The sequence below is a fragment of the Lissotriton helveticus genome, chromosome 1_1 (assembly GCF_964261635.1).
Source record: "Lissotriton helveticus chromosome 1_1, aLisHel1.1, whole genome shotgun sequence".
Taxonomy (NCBI): Eukaryota; Metazoa; Chordata; class Amphibia; order Caudata; family Salamandridae; genus Lissotriton; species Lissotriton helveticus.
The window spans coordinates 1,421,634,700-1,421,649,344 of NC_136057.1; the positions used below are offsets into that span (position 1 = coordinate 1,421,634,700).

A 14,645-nucleotide genomic window follows, 5' to 3' on the forward strand; every position below is an offset into this window, starting at 1 on the left:
TACAGTAGATGACAAACCGCTTCCATTTCGCTGCATAGCAAGCTCTGGTAGTGGGCTTCCGTGCCTCCCGAATGATGTCCATGCATTCAGGGGGCAAATCAAGGTAGCCAAACTCTAAGACCTCAGGAGCCAGATCGCCAGATTGAGCTGCTGCGGATCTGGATGCTGAATGTCGCCACGGTTCTGCGTTAAGAGCCGGGGTGTGAGGTGCAGTCTTTGATGCGGTACCACGGAGAGTTCGAGGAACGTGGTGTACCATGGTTGTCGCGCCCACGTTGGAGCAACTAGGATGAGCGTCAGCGAGTGTTGCTTTAGCTTTCTTGCCACCAGCGGAATGAGAGGCGCTGGGGGACAAGCGTACGCAAATCTGCCTGACCAGTTCATCCATATCGCATTGCCCTGCGATAGTGGGTGAGGGAACCTGGCGGCAAAGCTTTGGCATTTTGCGTTTTCCTCCGTGGCAAACAGGTCTATCTCTGGATAACCCCACTGCTGGAAGTACGGGCGGAGTACTGACGGATGTAACTCCCACTCGTGCATCTGGTGGCTGTACCTGCTGAGCAGATCCGCCATCTGATTGTCCTTTCCTGGGAGGTGTTCTGCCATGAGGAAAATGTTCCTCTGAATGGCCCACTTCCACATGCTCTGAGCCATATGAGACAACTGTGGAGAGTGCGTACCTCCCCGCTTTTGAATGTAGTACATGGCTGTCATGTTGTCCGTCCGGATCAACACGACTCTGTTGCACAGATGTACTTTGAAGGACTTGAGAGCCATGAAGATTGCCATCAGTTCTAAGTAGTTGATGTGCATCTTCTTTTGTTGTGTTGTCCATAGTCCCTGCACTGTGTAGTGGAGCACATGAGCCCCCCATCCCTGGAGAGACGCGTCCGTTGTTAGTGTAATCTGTGGCACAGGTTCTTGGAACGGTCGGCCCTTGCAAAGGTTGTGTGGATTCCACCAATGCAGAGAGCTGTATGCCCGACCCGTCACCAACACTAGGTCGTTCAACTGTCCCTGAGCCTGTGTCCACTGATGCGCTAAGCATTCTTGGAGCGGACGCATATGCAACCTGGCGTGCGGGACTATGAAGATGCAGGAGGCCATCATGCCTATCAACTGCATGAACACTCACGCTGGGAGTGAGTGTTGCGGTCTGAACTTTTGGATCAGCGACAGGATGTGGTCGATCCTCGCCGGGTTTGGCTGAGCTGTGGCAGCCAGAGTATTGATTGTAGCGCCCAAATACTGCCGCACATGGGCCGGCTGAAGGTGCGACTTCGGGTAGTTCAGTGAAAATCCTAGACTGTGAAGGAGGTGAATGGTGTGGGACATATCTGCGGCGCACTGCTGGGCTGGCTTTGCCTGAACGAGCCAGTCGTCCAGATAAGGGTAGACATGTATACTCTGTCTCCGGAGGTGTGCCGCCACTGTCGCCAGACATTTTGTGAACACTCTGGGAGCAGTGGTCACTCCGAAGGGGAGTACTTTGAACTGGTAATGCCGGTTTTGGATGGTGAACCGGAGGTACTTTCTGTGGGATGGGTGGAGTGGTATGTGAAAGTAAGCATCTTTGAGGTCCAAGGTTGCGAGGAAGTCTCCCCGTTGTAACAAGGGAAGAACCTGCTGCAGTGTCAACATGTGGAAGTGTTCTGAAAGAATGAACTGGTTCAAGGGGCGTAGGTCTAGAATCGGTCTGAGTGAGCCGTCCTTCTTTGGGATTAAGAAGTACAGGGAATAAACTCCTGTGCCTTCTTCCTCCACTGGCACGAGCTCTATTGCGCCTTTTTGCAGCATCACCAGAACCTCCTGCTGCAATAAGTGCAAGTGCTCTGCTGACATAGGACGGTGTCTTGGGGGTATGTTTGGTGGAGCGGATGTGAGCTCCAAACAATAGCCAAACTGGATACGTTTCCTGACCCACCTGTCTGTGGTGATGGACTTCCAGACTGGCAGGAACTGTTGGAGTCCCCCCCCCCCGACAGGTGTTGGATGGTCGGGGGCAGTGACAGGGAGTCACTGTTTGTTGGCGGCAGAGGAACGGGAACTGTTGTTGCCTCTGCCTCTACCCTTGGCACTGTTTCCTCTGTATCCACCTCTGCCCTGCTTGCTGTAGGAGGATTGCGCACCACTTTTATTGAATGGCGTCTGCTGCGACATGTGCCCTCGGTTAACACCTCGATTGCCTGAGCGTCGAAAAGTGTTCCCTCTAAATTGTTGTGACTGGAGAGCTCCCATGGACTTGGCAGTCTCGGTATCTTTCTTGATCTTCTCCAGGGTGGTGTCCACCTCTGGACCAAATAACCTGTCCGGATTAACGGGCTGGTTGAGGATAGTAGTCTGTATCTCTGGCTTGAATCCCGAGATGCGGAGCCATGCCGGACGCCTCAACATCACACTAGTGTTGATCGCTCTTGCTGCTGTGTCCGCAACATCTAGCGCACACTTTATAGCAGCGTTGGAGATGAGCTTCCCCTCCTGGATAAGCATTTCAGCTCCCTCTTTAAACTGATCTGGAAGGTGTTGTAACAGCTGCTCTAGGGTGTCATAGTGTGCCCTATCGTATCTGGCCAACAGAGCCTGCGTGTTTGAGATGCGCCAGATGTTGGCCGCCTGAGCTGCTACCCTCTTCCCAGATGCCTCCAGCACTTTTGACTCTTTGTCTGGGGGAGGAGCTTCACCCGTGGTTTGGGAGTTTGCCCTCTTGCGGGCATTAGAGACCACCAAAGAGTCCAAAGGCAACTGGCCCCTTATGTAGGTCGGGTCGCCAGGTGCCGGTCTGTATTTCTTCTCAATCCGTGGGTTGACAACCCTTGATCTCGTGGGTTCCTTGAAAATGTCTGCCGCATGCTTAAGGACCCCTTTCAACATTGGGAGAGTCTTGACAGTTTTTTCAGCAGTAGAGAAAGTGTCAAAAAGGAAGTCCACCTCCACAGGGTCAGCATGCATTTCCACTTTATGGTTTGTAGCTGCCCTTTCAATCAAGGCATTAAATGTCGCAGAATCTTCAGTGGGAGACGGCTTGACGTTATAAACCTGAGGATCCTGGACCGCCTGCTGGTCCCCTTGATCACCTGTGTCCATCCATGAGTCCTGCTGCTCATCAGGCTCTGTATGTGCAGGAAAATTGTACTCCTCATCCTGCTCCCCATCAGAGTATGTGGGTGAAGGTGTGGCACTCCTTCTGGGCTGTGGAATAATCTGCTCAACCAGAACTGGTGTTTCAGGTGCAGGCTTCTTTCTTTTCAGAGGAATAGTAAACGACTCTAAAGGCTGTGAAGTTATTTTCCTCTTGTATAGCGTGAGTTTCCCGGTGTCGGCATCGATGAAATGCTCCGACCGTTCTTCAACCAAAGGGTGTCGATGACCCAAAGTCCCAGCCGGGTGAGTGGACTTCGACACAGTGTCCTTGGGCACCGACCGCGGTGCAAAGGCCTTCGGCGCCACCTTAGGCGGCAACGTGTAGTGGATCGGCGCCGAGGTGGGTTTCGGTGGGTCCGCTGGCTTCGGTGCGGAAGTAGTCTTCGGTTCCGATGCCAAAGCCTTGACCTTAAGGCGCTTGAGGGAGTCCGAGACCTACTTCGTAAAGGAAGCGGACGGTTTCGTCGACCCGACCGATGTCCTTGGTCCGCCCCCATGGGAAGACCCGAGCATGGATGACTTGTGTTCGCCCGGCCGAGGCGCAGGAGCACCCTTGACCGGTGCGCTTCGATCACTGTCCACGGGCGCAGACGTCGATGCCGACGGCTTCGGATCAACAGGTTTTCCTTTAGGAGTCACGACCCCAGACCTTGGCTCAGCGCCCTTCACACACTTTGCCTGTATGGGCCCCTTGGTTGTCGGCGCGACAGACTGTCCCGATGCAGGCTCGACAGCCTTCTTGGATGTCGGCTTGTCCGCCCTGGTTGACACCGGCTGGACGGCCTTCTTCGAGCTTGGCTCCGTGACCACCTTCGGCACCTTTGCCTGGTCGACAGCCTTCATCCGCTTGGAGGCCCCCGAAGACGATGGTGGAGCAGACGTCTTCGGTTTCGATGGCGTGTCGGCCATCTTTGTTTCCGTCGATACCGATGGTTTCAGTTTCGGTTTCGATTTCATTAATGGCGGCTCCGCGGAGGTCTCCGTAGCCGGGCCGGAAGGCGGGGCCGTGGATTGAGGTGTAAGGTCTTGGGTAAGGCCGCGTGGCGATCCCGTGACCTGAGCCTTTGTAAGAGTACGAACGGGGCATAGCTCATCCTCCGAGCCATCTTCCATGGCCCCATATGCTTCTTCGTCGTCCCCTACCTTCGACGATTTCCTCAATGTCGGGACTGTGGACGTCCGCTCCGTAGTCGGACTCTACCTCCATCGGTGTAGGGGAAATCTGCAGGTGACGCACTTGCTCGTCTGCTTCGGGCTCGTCAAAGATGCTCACCGGTGCCGATCGCTGGGCCTCAAGGCGCGCCACGCGCCGAAGCTTGATCGTCTTCTTCGATCGAAATCTTGAACAGGCCATACAGTTGGCCTCGTCGTGGTCCGGCGACAGGCACTTGTTGCACACAGGATGGACGTCAATGTGTGGGTACTTGGATCCACACACGGGACATTTCTTGAACGGACTCCGTTCCATGCCGTCGAAGTCTTGCTGCGTCGACTAGGCCCCGATCACCGAAGAGTCATACGACCCCCCGGATATCCGACTCCACGAGCTGGAAGATATACGGGACTGAACGCGAACAATATGGACGGTGCAAAGAAGGCCTTTTGGCCTTGAAAAAGTTGAATCACGATTCCGAACAGGAGACGTCGAAATCACATCCGAACCCAATGGCGGAAAAAAACAATCTGGGGATGGAGTCGATGCCCATGCGCACTGTAGTCCAGGGGAGGAGCCACCTATCTCGTGATACTTCGAAGACTCTTCCAGGACAACAATGTGCAATCATCCGGACCCAACACTAGGCGGCGATCTATGCTATAGATATGAATTTAGCAGCCCACATGCCTCGAACCTTTGTTTTCAATACAATCCTTCGTGGAACCTACTTTTTTCGCCCTAAAGCATGGATTCTTGGGAAATTGATTACAGATTATGTTGAGAATTGCTAAAACAAACCGCTACAATTTCAGAATGTATACAGAGAAAAACTGACTTTTAAGAATGAAAAAAAGATATTATGTGGGGCAACACAGAACAATCCCCAAGTAGCAAGAATGTTTTCCTGAAGTTCTAATCTGTTAAGCTATGGCATCTTGTCAGGGTCCACCATCCACGTTTTAGCACATCACACAAACACAAGTTTATTTCATGAAACTTTTTTTTTTAATTAAAAAGTACAACATATGGTATATAATTCAAAACCGGTGAGGACTTAATACATACAAAAAAAGGCCTGGGAGTTTGTATATACAGTAATCATTCTGCTTAAGTTCCAGCTCACAGATGTTGAGAACCAAAAAGCCACATATGAACACTACACTTTGATGGCAAAACACTCCCATGATAGATCTCAAAAGAGCGCCCTGCCTTTTTAATGCAGTCTTGCACAGGTTTAATCATGTTTATGCATTCATGGTATGTTTTTTTTCTCCATACAGCTGAAAGGGAAGCGCAATGTACAACATGTAAGACAGAATTTTTTTTGCATAATCCAATAAGTGAAATACTTGAACGTCCTTAGTTAAGTGGACTCTTTGAAGAGAGTGTTGTATTCAAATTTATTATGAATGTTATCTTTTTTATCCGTTTGACCATTTGGGTTGCTTTTAAAAAAGACAAATGGGTAGGTTCTAATAAAATTAGTTTTACATCAATCGCTCTTATGGGCTTGCATAGAGAGAACTCTTAAAAACCCCTGTTTGCCATCTCTCAGACTGGAAACTCCAACGTGGTATCCAAGTCTCAGCATGTGATTGCACAAGAAGTATCTGCATGAAGGCAGAAAGCATCCCACAGTAAATGTAGTGGACAAAATGTCTAAATAATAAAAACAATAACACACTAAGAACAACGAAGAATGACAGAGAAAACTTGATGCAATATTACATAAATATAGTATTGGTGGCTTTCATTCACCAAGGACGAAGGTTGAGGGGGCCATGGGGTCTTCACGGCTGCTTGCGCCACAAGGACACCATGCCTGCTCTGGAAGTGGTATTAAACTTCTCAGCAAGAAAGACATTTCAGGAAAATCCGAAGGCATCATAAGCATGGTATGAAGGGGGCTACTCTACAAGATTTCCAGATAGCGGGTGTATCTGTAAGTCTGCAAAAACTGGCCAATTTAAGGACATGTTTAACATCTGGCAATAAAACATTCTGTATATTAGAGGGTCAACAGCTAATCCACTTAAGAATCCAGCCTATGCCTCGCCTTCACTTCTCGGTGGGCTGCTTCTGTGTGAAGACAGTGTGGGGGGAGTGACTAAGAGAATCCTGCAGGGGACCGATTCAACTCAGATTATCTAACCGACTTAGCCTCTCAAGTCTGGTATTTGAAGCCTTTAGGAAATATTTTTCAAAATGGGAGAGGCAATGCCCACCAGCACAACCACATAGCAGAAAACCAAATTTAATGTTAGGCTCTCTTCTCGCCACCTACATAGAACAAAAAAGGTGCCCTGACTCCACCCCATTCTATAAGCTACAAATATCAACAAAGAAAAGTGATTTTATTTTCAGACACAAGTGCAAAAATAAAACTCCACAGACAAAGCGATGTAACAGCAACTCCTACATGATCACATTATTACTATACCTTAAAAGTAATTTAAAACATTCCTGAACACAGGCTTTCCCGAAAGGCACAGAATCCTCCGTATCAAATCTAAATTTTCTTTCTGTTAATTAATTTTCTGGCATGCTATATTGGGTCCGCAGCAGTTATTTCTTTTTGGACTGCAGTTTGGTTCTTGGAAACTATTTGTGATTAAAAGACCAAGGTGAACAACTAAATCTGGATCAGAGGCACTTTAACAATAGAAAAATACTTTTCAGGATTGAACATTGTGAAGTCTATAGTTTGAAATTAAAATTTTACTTTGGTAAATAGGAAGGTAACCATTTGCCTCAATCCATTCAGCTGTGAAGCTGTTGACTGAAGGAGGTAGAAAAATTGCTCACTGATTTAACAAAAATGGAGATTGTCCGTTTCTTTGTTGTCAGTATGCAATGCTCTAAGAGAGGGCAGTTTATTTTTTCCACCTCAAGTGGAAAACAGGAAGGCACAATGAGGTGGGGAAGGAGAGAAAAAGAGTGCCAACTCATTTCCCTTGCGCTAGTCCTTCGTTTTTCTTGTTGAGAAGCTTTTTCAGATCAGCGGACATGAAGTATGGCCGTTCTGCAGATCCGTCATTTCGCTCCAAGTCTTCCACTGTAGACAGGCCCCAACAACATTTTTTAAAAGAAATAAAAATAAAAAAGAAATTGAAAACTCAAAATAAAAGAAATTGAAAACTCAACATGAAATAAAATAAATACAAAACTGAAGCAAGGCAGAATACAGAGTTTCACAGGGGAAAGGCACTGGCATTCTGGATAGGAAAATAGCATGCATATTAATTTAAGCTCAGGGGACCACAGTGAGACACTTGCATTGGAGTGAATACACACAGATAATGAAATACAAGACACACTTTAACAAGATTATCAACAGGTGCGAAGTGTGTTAAAACATACAGAGCTGCTTGCAGAGCAGGACGAGGCGTAGAGGGTGTATCTGGGCCTCTCCACTTCATACAGAGCGAGGTAGGGTTATCGGCAGCATAATAGGGTGGTTTTCTCTATTGCAAATGGCATCAGGCCAGATGGTGTCCCATCCCAAGCCTCTGTGGCAGAGTTCATTGAAGCTGCTAAGGTGGCAGCAAGAGTTTTGTGGATTAGCTTTGGGGCTGCAATCTTTGCAGAAGGAAAATGCTACTTACCCAGTATGCATCTGTTTTTGGCATATAGAGCTGTAGAGTCATATGCTTTTGCATAGGTCGCAAGCTAGTGTTGGGTCTGGATGTGTTGGGTCTGGATGTTTTGGCTTTGTTTTTCTTCGAAGAAGTCTTTCCAGTCACAAGGTAGGTGACTCCTCCTTTCGGTGATAGTGTGCACGGGCATCAACTCCATTGTTAAGATTGTTTTCCCACAGAGGGCGATAATGAGTTAGTAAGAGTAGTAAGAAGGAGATGTCCATGAATGCATGTATCTAAATAAGATTTTACTGCAACAGGTATATGTATATGGGGAGGCGGGCGGTCGCATAGGACTCTACAGCTCCATATGCCAAGAACCGATGCATACTGGGTAAGTAGCATTTTCTGTTCGAGGCATATGAGCTGCAGATCATACGCTTTTGCATAGACTACATAGCAGGTATTTCCCAAAGTGGTGGCTAACTTGTGGCTGTTGCAGTAGTCTGAAATAGTGTACGTAAAACCGCTTGGCCTACTCTAGCTTGCTGTGCTGCCAATACATCCACAGAATAATGATTTGTGACTGTGAGGTGTAGACCATGTTGCAGTTTTGCATATATCATCTATGGCTATATTTCATAGGAATGCCATAGAAGCCCCCAGTTTGCGCGCGGAGTGTGCTCTAGGGCGAACTGGTAATGTTAGTTTAGCTTTTGCATAGCATATTTGAATGCACTTGACTATCCACCTTGCAGTACCCGATTTTGATATAGGATTGCCTTTGTGTGGTGGAGCAAAAGTGACAAAAAGCTGATGTGTTAAGGAAAGGTTTTGTTCTTTCAATTTAATTAAGCAATGCTCCTTTCACATCTAATGTGCGTAGTGCATGTTCTGCTACTGAATCTGGTTGAGGGAAGAACACAGGTGATTGATATGAAAAGCAGAAATGACTTTAGGAAGGACATTAGGTTTGGTGTGAAGAACTACTTTGTTTTGATGCATTTGTAAAAAAAGGTTCTCCTATAGTTAATGACTGAAGTTCACCCACTCTTCTGAGTGATGTAATAGCTACTAGGAAAGCAAACTTCCATGTGAGAAATTGCAGTTCACGTCTGTGCAATGGCTCAAAGGGTGGACCCATTAGTCTGGTGAGAACAATGTTGAGATTCCACACTGGAGCAGGTGAACGTCTCGGGGGAATAACTCTTTTGAACCCCTCCATAAACGCTTTAATGACAGGTACTCTAAATAGAGATAGATGTCTATTTTTGAGATATGCGGCTATAGCAGCTAGCTGTAAACGTATGAACGTGTATGCTAAATTGGAATGTTGTAGATGTAACAAATAGCATATAATGTTTTGGACAGAAGCATCAAGCTGGTTGATGTGGCTGTTATTGCAGTAAATCACAAACTGCTTCCACTTTGCGGCATAGCAGGCTCTTGTGGTAGGACGTCTAGCTTCCTTGATAATATTCATACTGTCTGGCGGCAGATTCGGATAGCCAAACTCTAGGACTTCAGGGGCCAGATTGAGTTGACTGGGATCTGGGTGTCTTATGTCTCCATGGCTCTGTGTGAGGAGATTGGGTGTAAGACGTAGTTTTTGATGAGGAACTACAGAGAGTTCCAATAGGCTTGTGAACCATGGGTGACGTGCCCATGTGGGAGCAACTAGGATTAGTGTCAGGGACGCTAGTTTGAGTTTCCGAACCACTGATGGAATGAGTGGGAGAGGCGGAAAAGTGTAAGCAAATATCCCTGACCAGTTCCTCCATAGTGCATTGCCTTTGGACAATGGGTGTGGATATCTGGACGCGAAGTTTTGGCATTTAGTGTTTAGGTGTGTGGTGAACAGGTCTATGTCTGGGAAGCCCCACATTTGATAGAATGGGAGGAGAACTTGAGGATGTAATTCCCATTCGTGGATTTGCTGTGACTGACGACTTAGCAGATCTGCCATCGGATTATTTACTCCTGGGAGGGGTTCTGCTAGGATAGATTTTGGGATGAATGGCCCATCTCCAGAGGTCCGGTGCTAGGTGGGACAGTTGGAGGGAGTGTGTCCCCTCCTGTTTTTGAATGTAGTACATGGCTGTCATATTGTCTGTATGAATTAGTACAGTCTTGTGTACTAGCTGAACTTGAAATGCTTTCAAAGCCAGAAAAATCGCTAGCAGTTCTAGACGATTTATATGAAGCCGTTTTTGTTGGGAGCTCCACATGCCTTGAATTGTGTGGGTTTGGTGATGCGCTCCCCAACCTGTCAGTGATGCATCTGCTGTCAGTACTATCTGTGAAACCGGGTCGTTGAAGGGCCACCCTTTCAAAAGGTTTTGTTTTTGTGTACCACCACTGTAGAGAGCGATGGGTGCCGCCGTCTACCAACACTAGATCTAATAACTGACCTTGAGCCTGGTTCCACGGACGTGCTAAGCATTCCTGTAGGGGACGTATCTGATGTCTTGCATAGGGAACTATGAAGATGCAAGACGTCATCATTCTCAGTTTTGCATGAACACTCGAGCTGGTAAGGAGTGTTGCGGCTGGAACTGAGACATTAGGTTTTGAATATTGCTGATTCTGGCTGGAGTTGGGTATGCTAGAGCTCTGTGTCTATAGTAGCTCCTAGATAGTCTTGAGACATGGATGGTTGGAGATGGGATTTGGTCTGATTTACTGTAAATCCTAGTTGGTGAAGGAGTTGCACAGTCTTCTGTGTGTGGCGCAGACAGCTGTTAGACAACTGGCTCATAAAGGGCAGTTCGCACAAGTATGGGAAGACGTGAATCTGTTGTCTTCTCAGGTGTGCTGAGACTACTGCAACACATTTTGTGAAAACCCTGGGAGTGGTTGTCACGCCGAAGGGAAGGACTTTGAATTGATAATGTTGGCCTGCTACCACAAACCTGATGTATTTGCGGTGCACAGGGTGTATTGGAATATGAAAATAAGCGTCCTTTAAATCCAGAGTGGATAGACAGTCGCCTTGCTGAAGGAGAGGAAGCACTTGTTGGTGTGTTAACATATGAAAATGGTCAGACTGAAAGTATAGATTTAGTGATCTGAGGTCCAATATAGGCCTGAGAGCCGTCCTTTTGGGGAATTAGGAAGTAGAGGGAGCACACTCCTGTTCCTTGGTATTGTAAAGGGACTGGTTCTATTGCCCCCTTTTGCAACAGAGAAAGAACCTCTTGCTTTAGAAGGGTGAGATGTTCTTGTGACATGAGGTGCGACCTTGGAGGAATGTTTGCTCAAGTGCTTGTAAGCTCCAGGCAATAACCATATTGGATAATTTGTTGAACCCATTTGTCTGATGTAATCATATTCCAAATGGGGAGAAATTGTCAAAAGGAGTACCCCGACAGGGGTGGAATGATCGGTGTGGGGGGTGGTATGGGAAATAAGCCACTGCTTGTTGTTTGCAGGGGAGGTGCGTGTTGAATTATCTCTGTCCCTTCCCTTGCCGTTGTTTCCTCTTTAGCCTCCTCTAAAATAACCTCTTGAAGAGGGCGATTAATTGTTGCCCTTGTAAGAGGAGGAAGGATTCTCTGTAGATACAGTTGGAGCCACCCCTATAGAATGAGCAACAAAAGGAACCCCTGTTAGAAGGTGATTGTAAGGCTCCCATGGATTTAGCAACATCTGTATTTTTTTCATCTTTTCTAGTGATGCATCTACAGCTGGGCCAAAAAGATGTTCTTTATCAAAAGGCTGATTAAGAATAGAGGCTTGTACCTCAGGCTTAAACCCTGAAATCCTTAGCCAAGCATGTCCACGGAGTAGTACAGTAGTGTTTACTGCCCGAGCGGCTGTATATGCCTGATCTAACACACACCTGACCAAGGTATTAGTTATTAATTTGCCTTCTTGAATAAGGTCGGTGGCTTTAGTCTTATGCTCACCCGGAAGGAATTTAATGAGCTTTCCGAGTTAATCATAATGAGCTCTATTATACCTTGCCAACAATGCTTGGGCATTGGCAATGCACCAATTATTAGCGGCTTGTGAGGCTATCCTTTTCCCCGAAGCATCTAATAATTTGGACTCCTTATCGGGAGGAGGTGCATCACCTGCTGTTTGAGGGTTAGCTCTTACAAGCATTGGAAATGACCAGAGTCTCTCAGGGTAACTGGCCTTTGATATACACAGGTTCATTAGGTGCAGCTCTGTATTTTTTCTCGACCCTGGGAGTGATGATCCTAGCTCTTACATGGTCTTTAAAGATATCCTCTGTGTTTGAGCATCCCTGTAACATTGGCAATGTTTGTTTAGCCCTTTGAGATGAACTCAGTGTCTCCAACAAAAAAATCCTCCTCTAAACTCTCCATGTTATCATCTGGAGGTGAAGGCCAGGATAGATACAAGTCAGGGTCATTATCTGGTTGAGGGACATTATAAGGATCCCATGGCTCAGGATTCTGTGGGTCAGGTGATGATGGTGTAGGGGAATGTGTAGGTGTAATAAGCAATTCTTCATGAATGGGTCAAGAAGCTGAAATATAAAGAGGGGAAGGGTTAGTGGCCACATTTTTCTTCCTTAAAGGAATGCGGTAGTCCTCTGGTTCAGGAAGTTTGGCATGAATATGACCAGTTTCGGGATGAATCACGACTTCCTTCTGTTTCGGATCCGATGGATTTTTGATCTGAGGCTCTTTATTTGCCATACTTTCTTTAGATGCTGGTTTTGGCTCCGAAGTTTTCGGCTCTGAAGATTTAGGTTTACACAATGGTGCCACGGAACCCAGAAGGTGTTTCGCTTTCAACGCCGAAGGTTTCGGGTTGGCACTGGGGTGGGGAAGGTAGAACCAGAGTCGGATGGCTGCTGTTTATGTTTTGGCGCCGAGCCCGAAGGCGGGGTGCTCGAAACCCTTTCTCTGTGCCGACCTTGGCCTGAAGGCAGAGAGGGACCAGAGTATTTTTCTTATAAAGGAGATGGTATGGGAACAAAGTCTCTTTACTCACGATCTGTTGTCCCGGTGTGAGGTCTTCGGCACTGGAGTCAGCTTTGGATACGGAGACGAGCTCCTCCTCCATTTTGGCTTCCTGCGCTTGCAATTTTTCGTGTTCAGTCTCTTCTCTGAGGAGGTCTGACGCAGAGCCACTTTGTTGGTACATTTCGGGACGTCGAGCCCGCCCATCACGCAGGGTTTTCTTCGACCGAAACGACTGACATGCGTCGCAGTCTTTCTCGTCGTGCTCCGGGGATAGGCAAAGGTTGCACACTTCGTGCAAGTCGGTGCGCGAGAACTTAGCGCGACACCCTGGGCATAACTTGAATGGAGTATGTTCCATCAGCTGCTACCGATCCCGGCACAGGTAGGTCCAACAGCCTTCCACGAATGTTCCGATCAAAGGTTTCCGAGAGCAAACGATACACAGAGAATGGGAAAGGCGATCAATAAACAATACCGTCGATGGTAGTGGATTGCGCGTCAAAGGGGGGCCCAAGAAATGGCGCAGAACCAGACCGCAACTATTCACATCGGAACCCGATGTCGGAAAAAAACAATCTAACAATGGAATTGATGCCCATACGCACTATCAACGAAAGGAGGAGTCACCTACCTCGTGACTGGAAAGACTTCTTCGAAGGAAAACAAAGTGCAAACATCCATAACCAACACTTGATGGAGATCTATGCAAAAGCATATGATCTACAGCTCATATGCCTAAAACACATGTTTAGAGTGGGCTGTCTAGCTCTTTTGCACAGTAATTCAAGACTCAGTCTGCACTGCAAGAGTCGAGTTGTGCACTATGAACTGCCCAGAGGCCACAGTCTGGCATATTACTGCACATGGTTATCTAATCAATAGCGTTTTTTGGCATACGGACTCATTCTGCCAAACTCAAATGCTGCCCTGTGTGATCAAATTTTTCAAGGCACAAAACACTTCTAGAGACAGAGTGAGAAGAGGAAAGGGGGCATGGCTCTCACATCAGAGGTTTGCCAGACTTAACCCTTTGTTTGGGAACAAAGGGTAACAAAAATTGATATGAACACCTCAGCTTCTCTGAGTCAGGGAACAAACCTATGGCATTCACAATGGCAATGTTACTTACAACTCTTCTAAATAAGACAGCGGAGTATGGACGCCTGGTGTTAGATATATCGGTCATGCATTCTACAGAAAGCACATGGCTGGCTATGAGGGAGGCTTGGAACAGTCTACTCTGTCCAACATGCGGTCAGTAGGGTTGGATTTTATAATGGACTTGCTTGGTCAGTTCCACAATTTTTACAAGACCACTATGTCAAAACCACAATCTTCGTGTGTGTGGGTGTGTGACACACCAGCATTGTGTGCCTTACACTTGTGGTCCATCCAATCTCATGCATCAGAACCCTATTGCTAGAGTAGGCTGTAGACCAATAAATTGCGCCTGTGACCTACCACTGGATGGGTTACTGCTGCCTTGGTGTGTGTCTGCTCATTCCGGAGGTGGCCAAAATACCCCCTTACCTCTGCATCCTTTGTTATCCAGCAAGCAGAAGAGCTGACAAGGACCCATGCTCGTGGAGACCATGGACAAGTGAGGCTTATAGGTGTTCGAAGGATGCCCCTCGAGAAGAGGCACAATGGTGCTTGTAGAAATTGACTCCATAGAACCAAAAGGATAGAGAAATTGTGTAAACTGCAACTCAATGGTCTCTAACACCACTTGCAGAGAATTTTCTTTTGCACTACCTCAAAATCCAACTACACAATAAAGCAATTTAAGGACAGAAGGAAGCGCATGTTTTGGCAATGTCAAAATAGGTA

General features: G+C 47.1%; 1 protein-coding gene across 2 annotated transcripts in view; it reads right to left on the bottom strand.

The window, feature by feature from the left end:
* Positions 1–5,279: 5,279 nt before the first annotated feature.
* The window catches only part of SLC44A2 (solute carrier family 44 member 2 (CTL2 blood group)), a 341,764-nt gene continuing 332,398 nt past the window's right edge, over positions 5,280–14,645 (bottom strand). For both annotated transcript variants that reach the window (XM_078685295.1, XM_078685294.1), the window contains exon 22: positions 5,280–7,352. In XM_078685295.1, the coding sequence (XP_078541421.1) occupies positions 7,243–7,352 (110 nt within the window). In that variant the 3' untranslated portion in view covers positions 5,280–7,242. The remainder of the gene's footprint in view (positions 7,353–14,645) is intronic.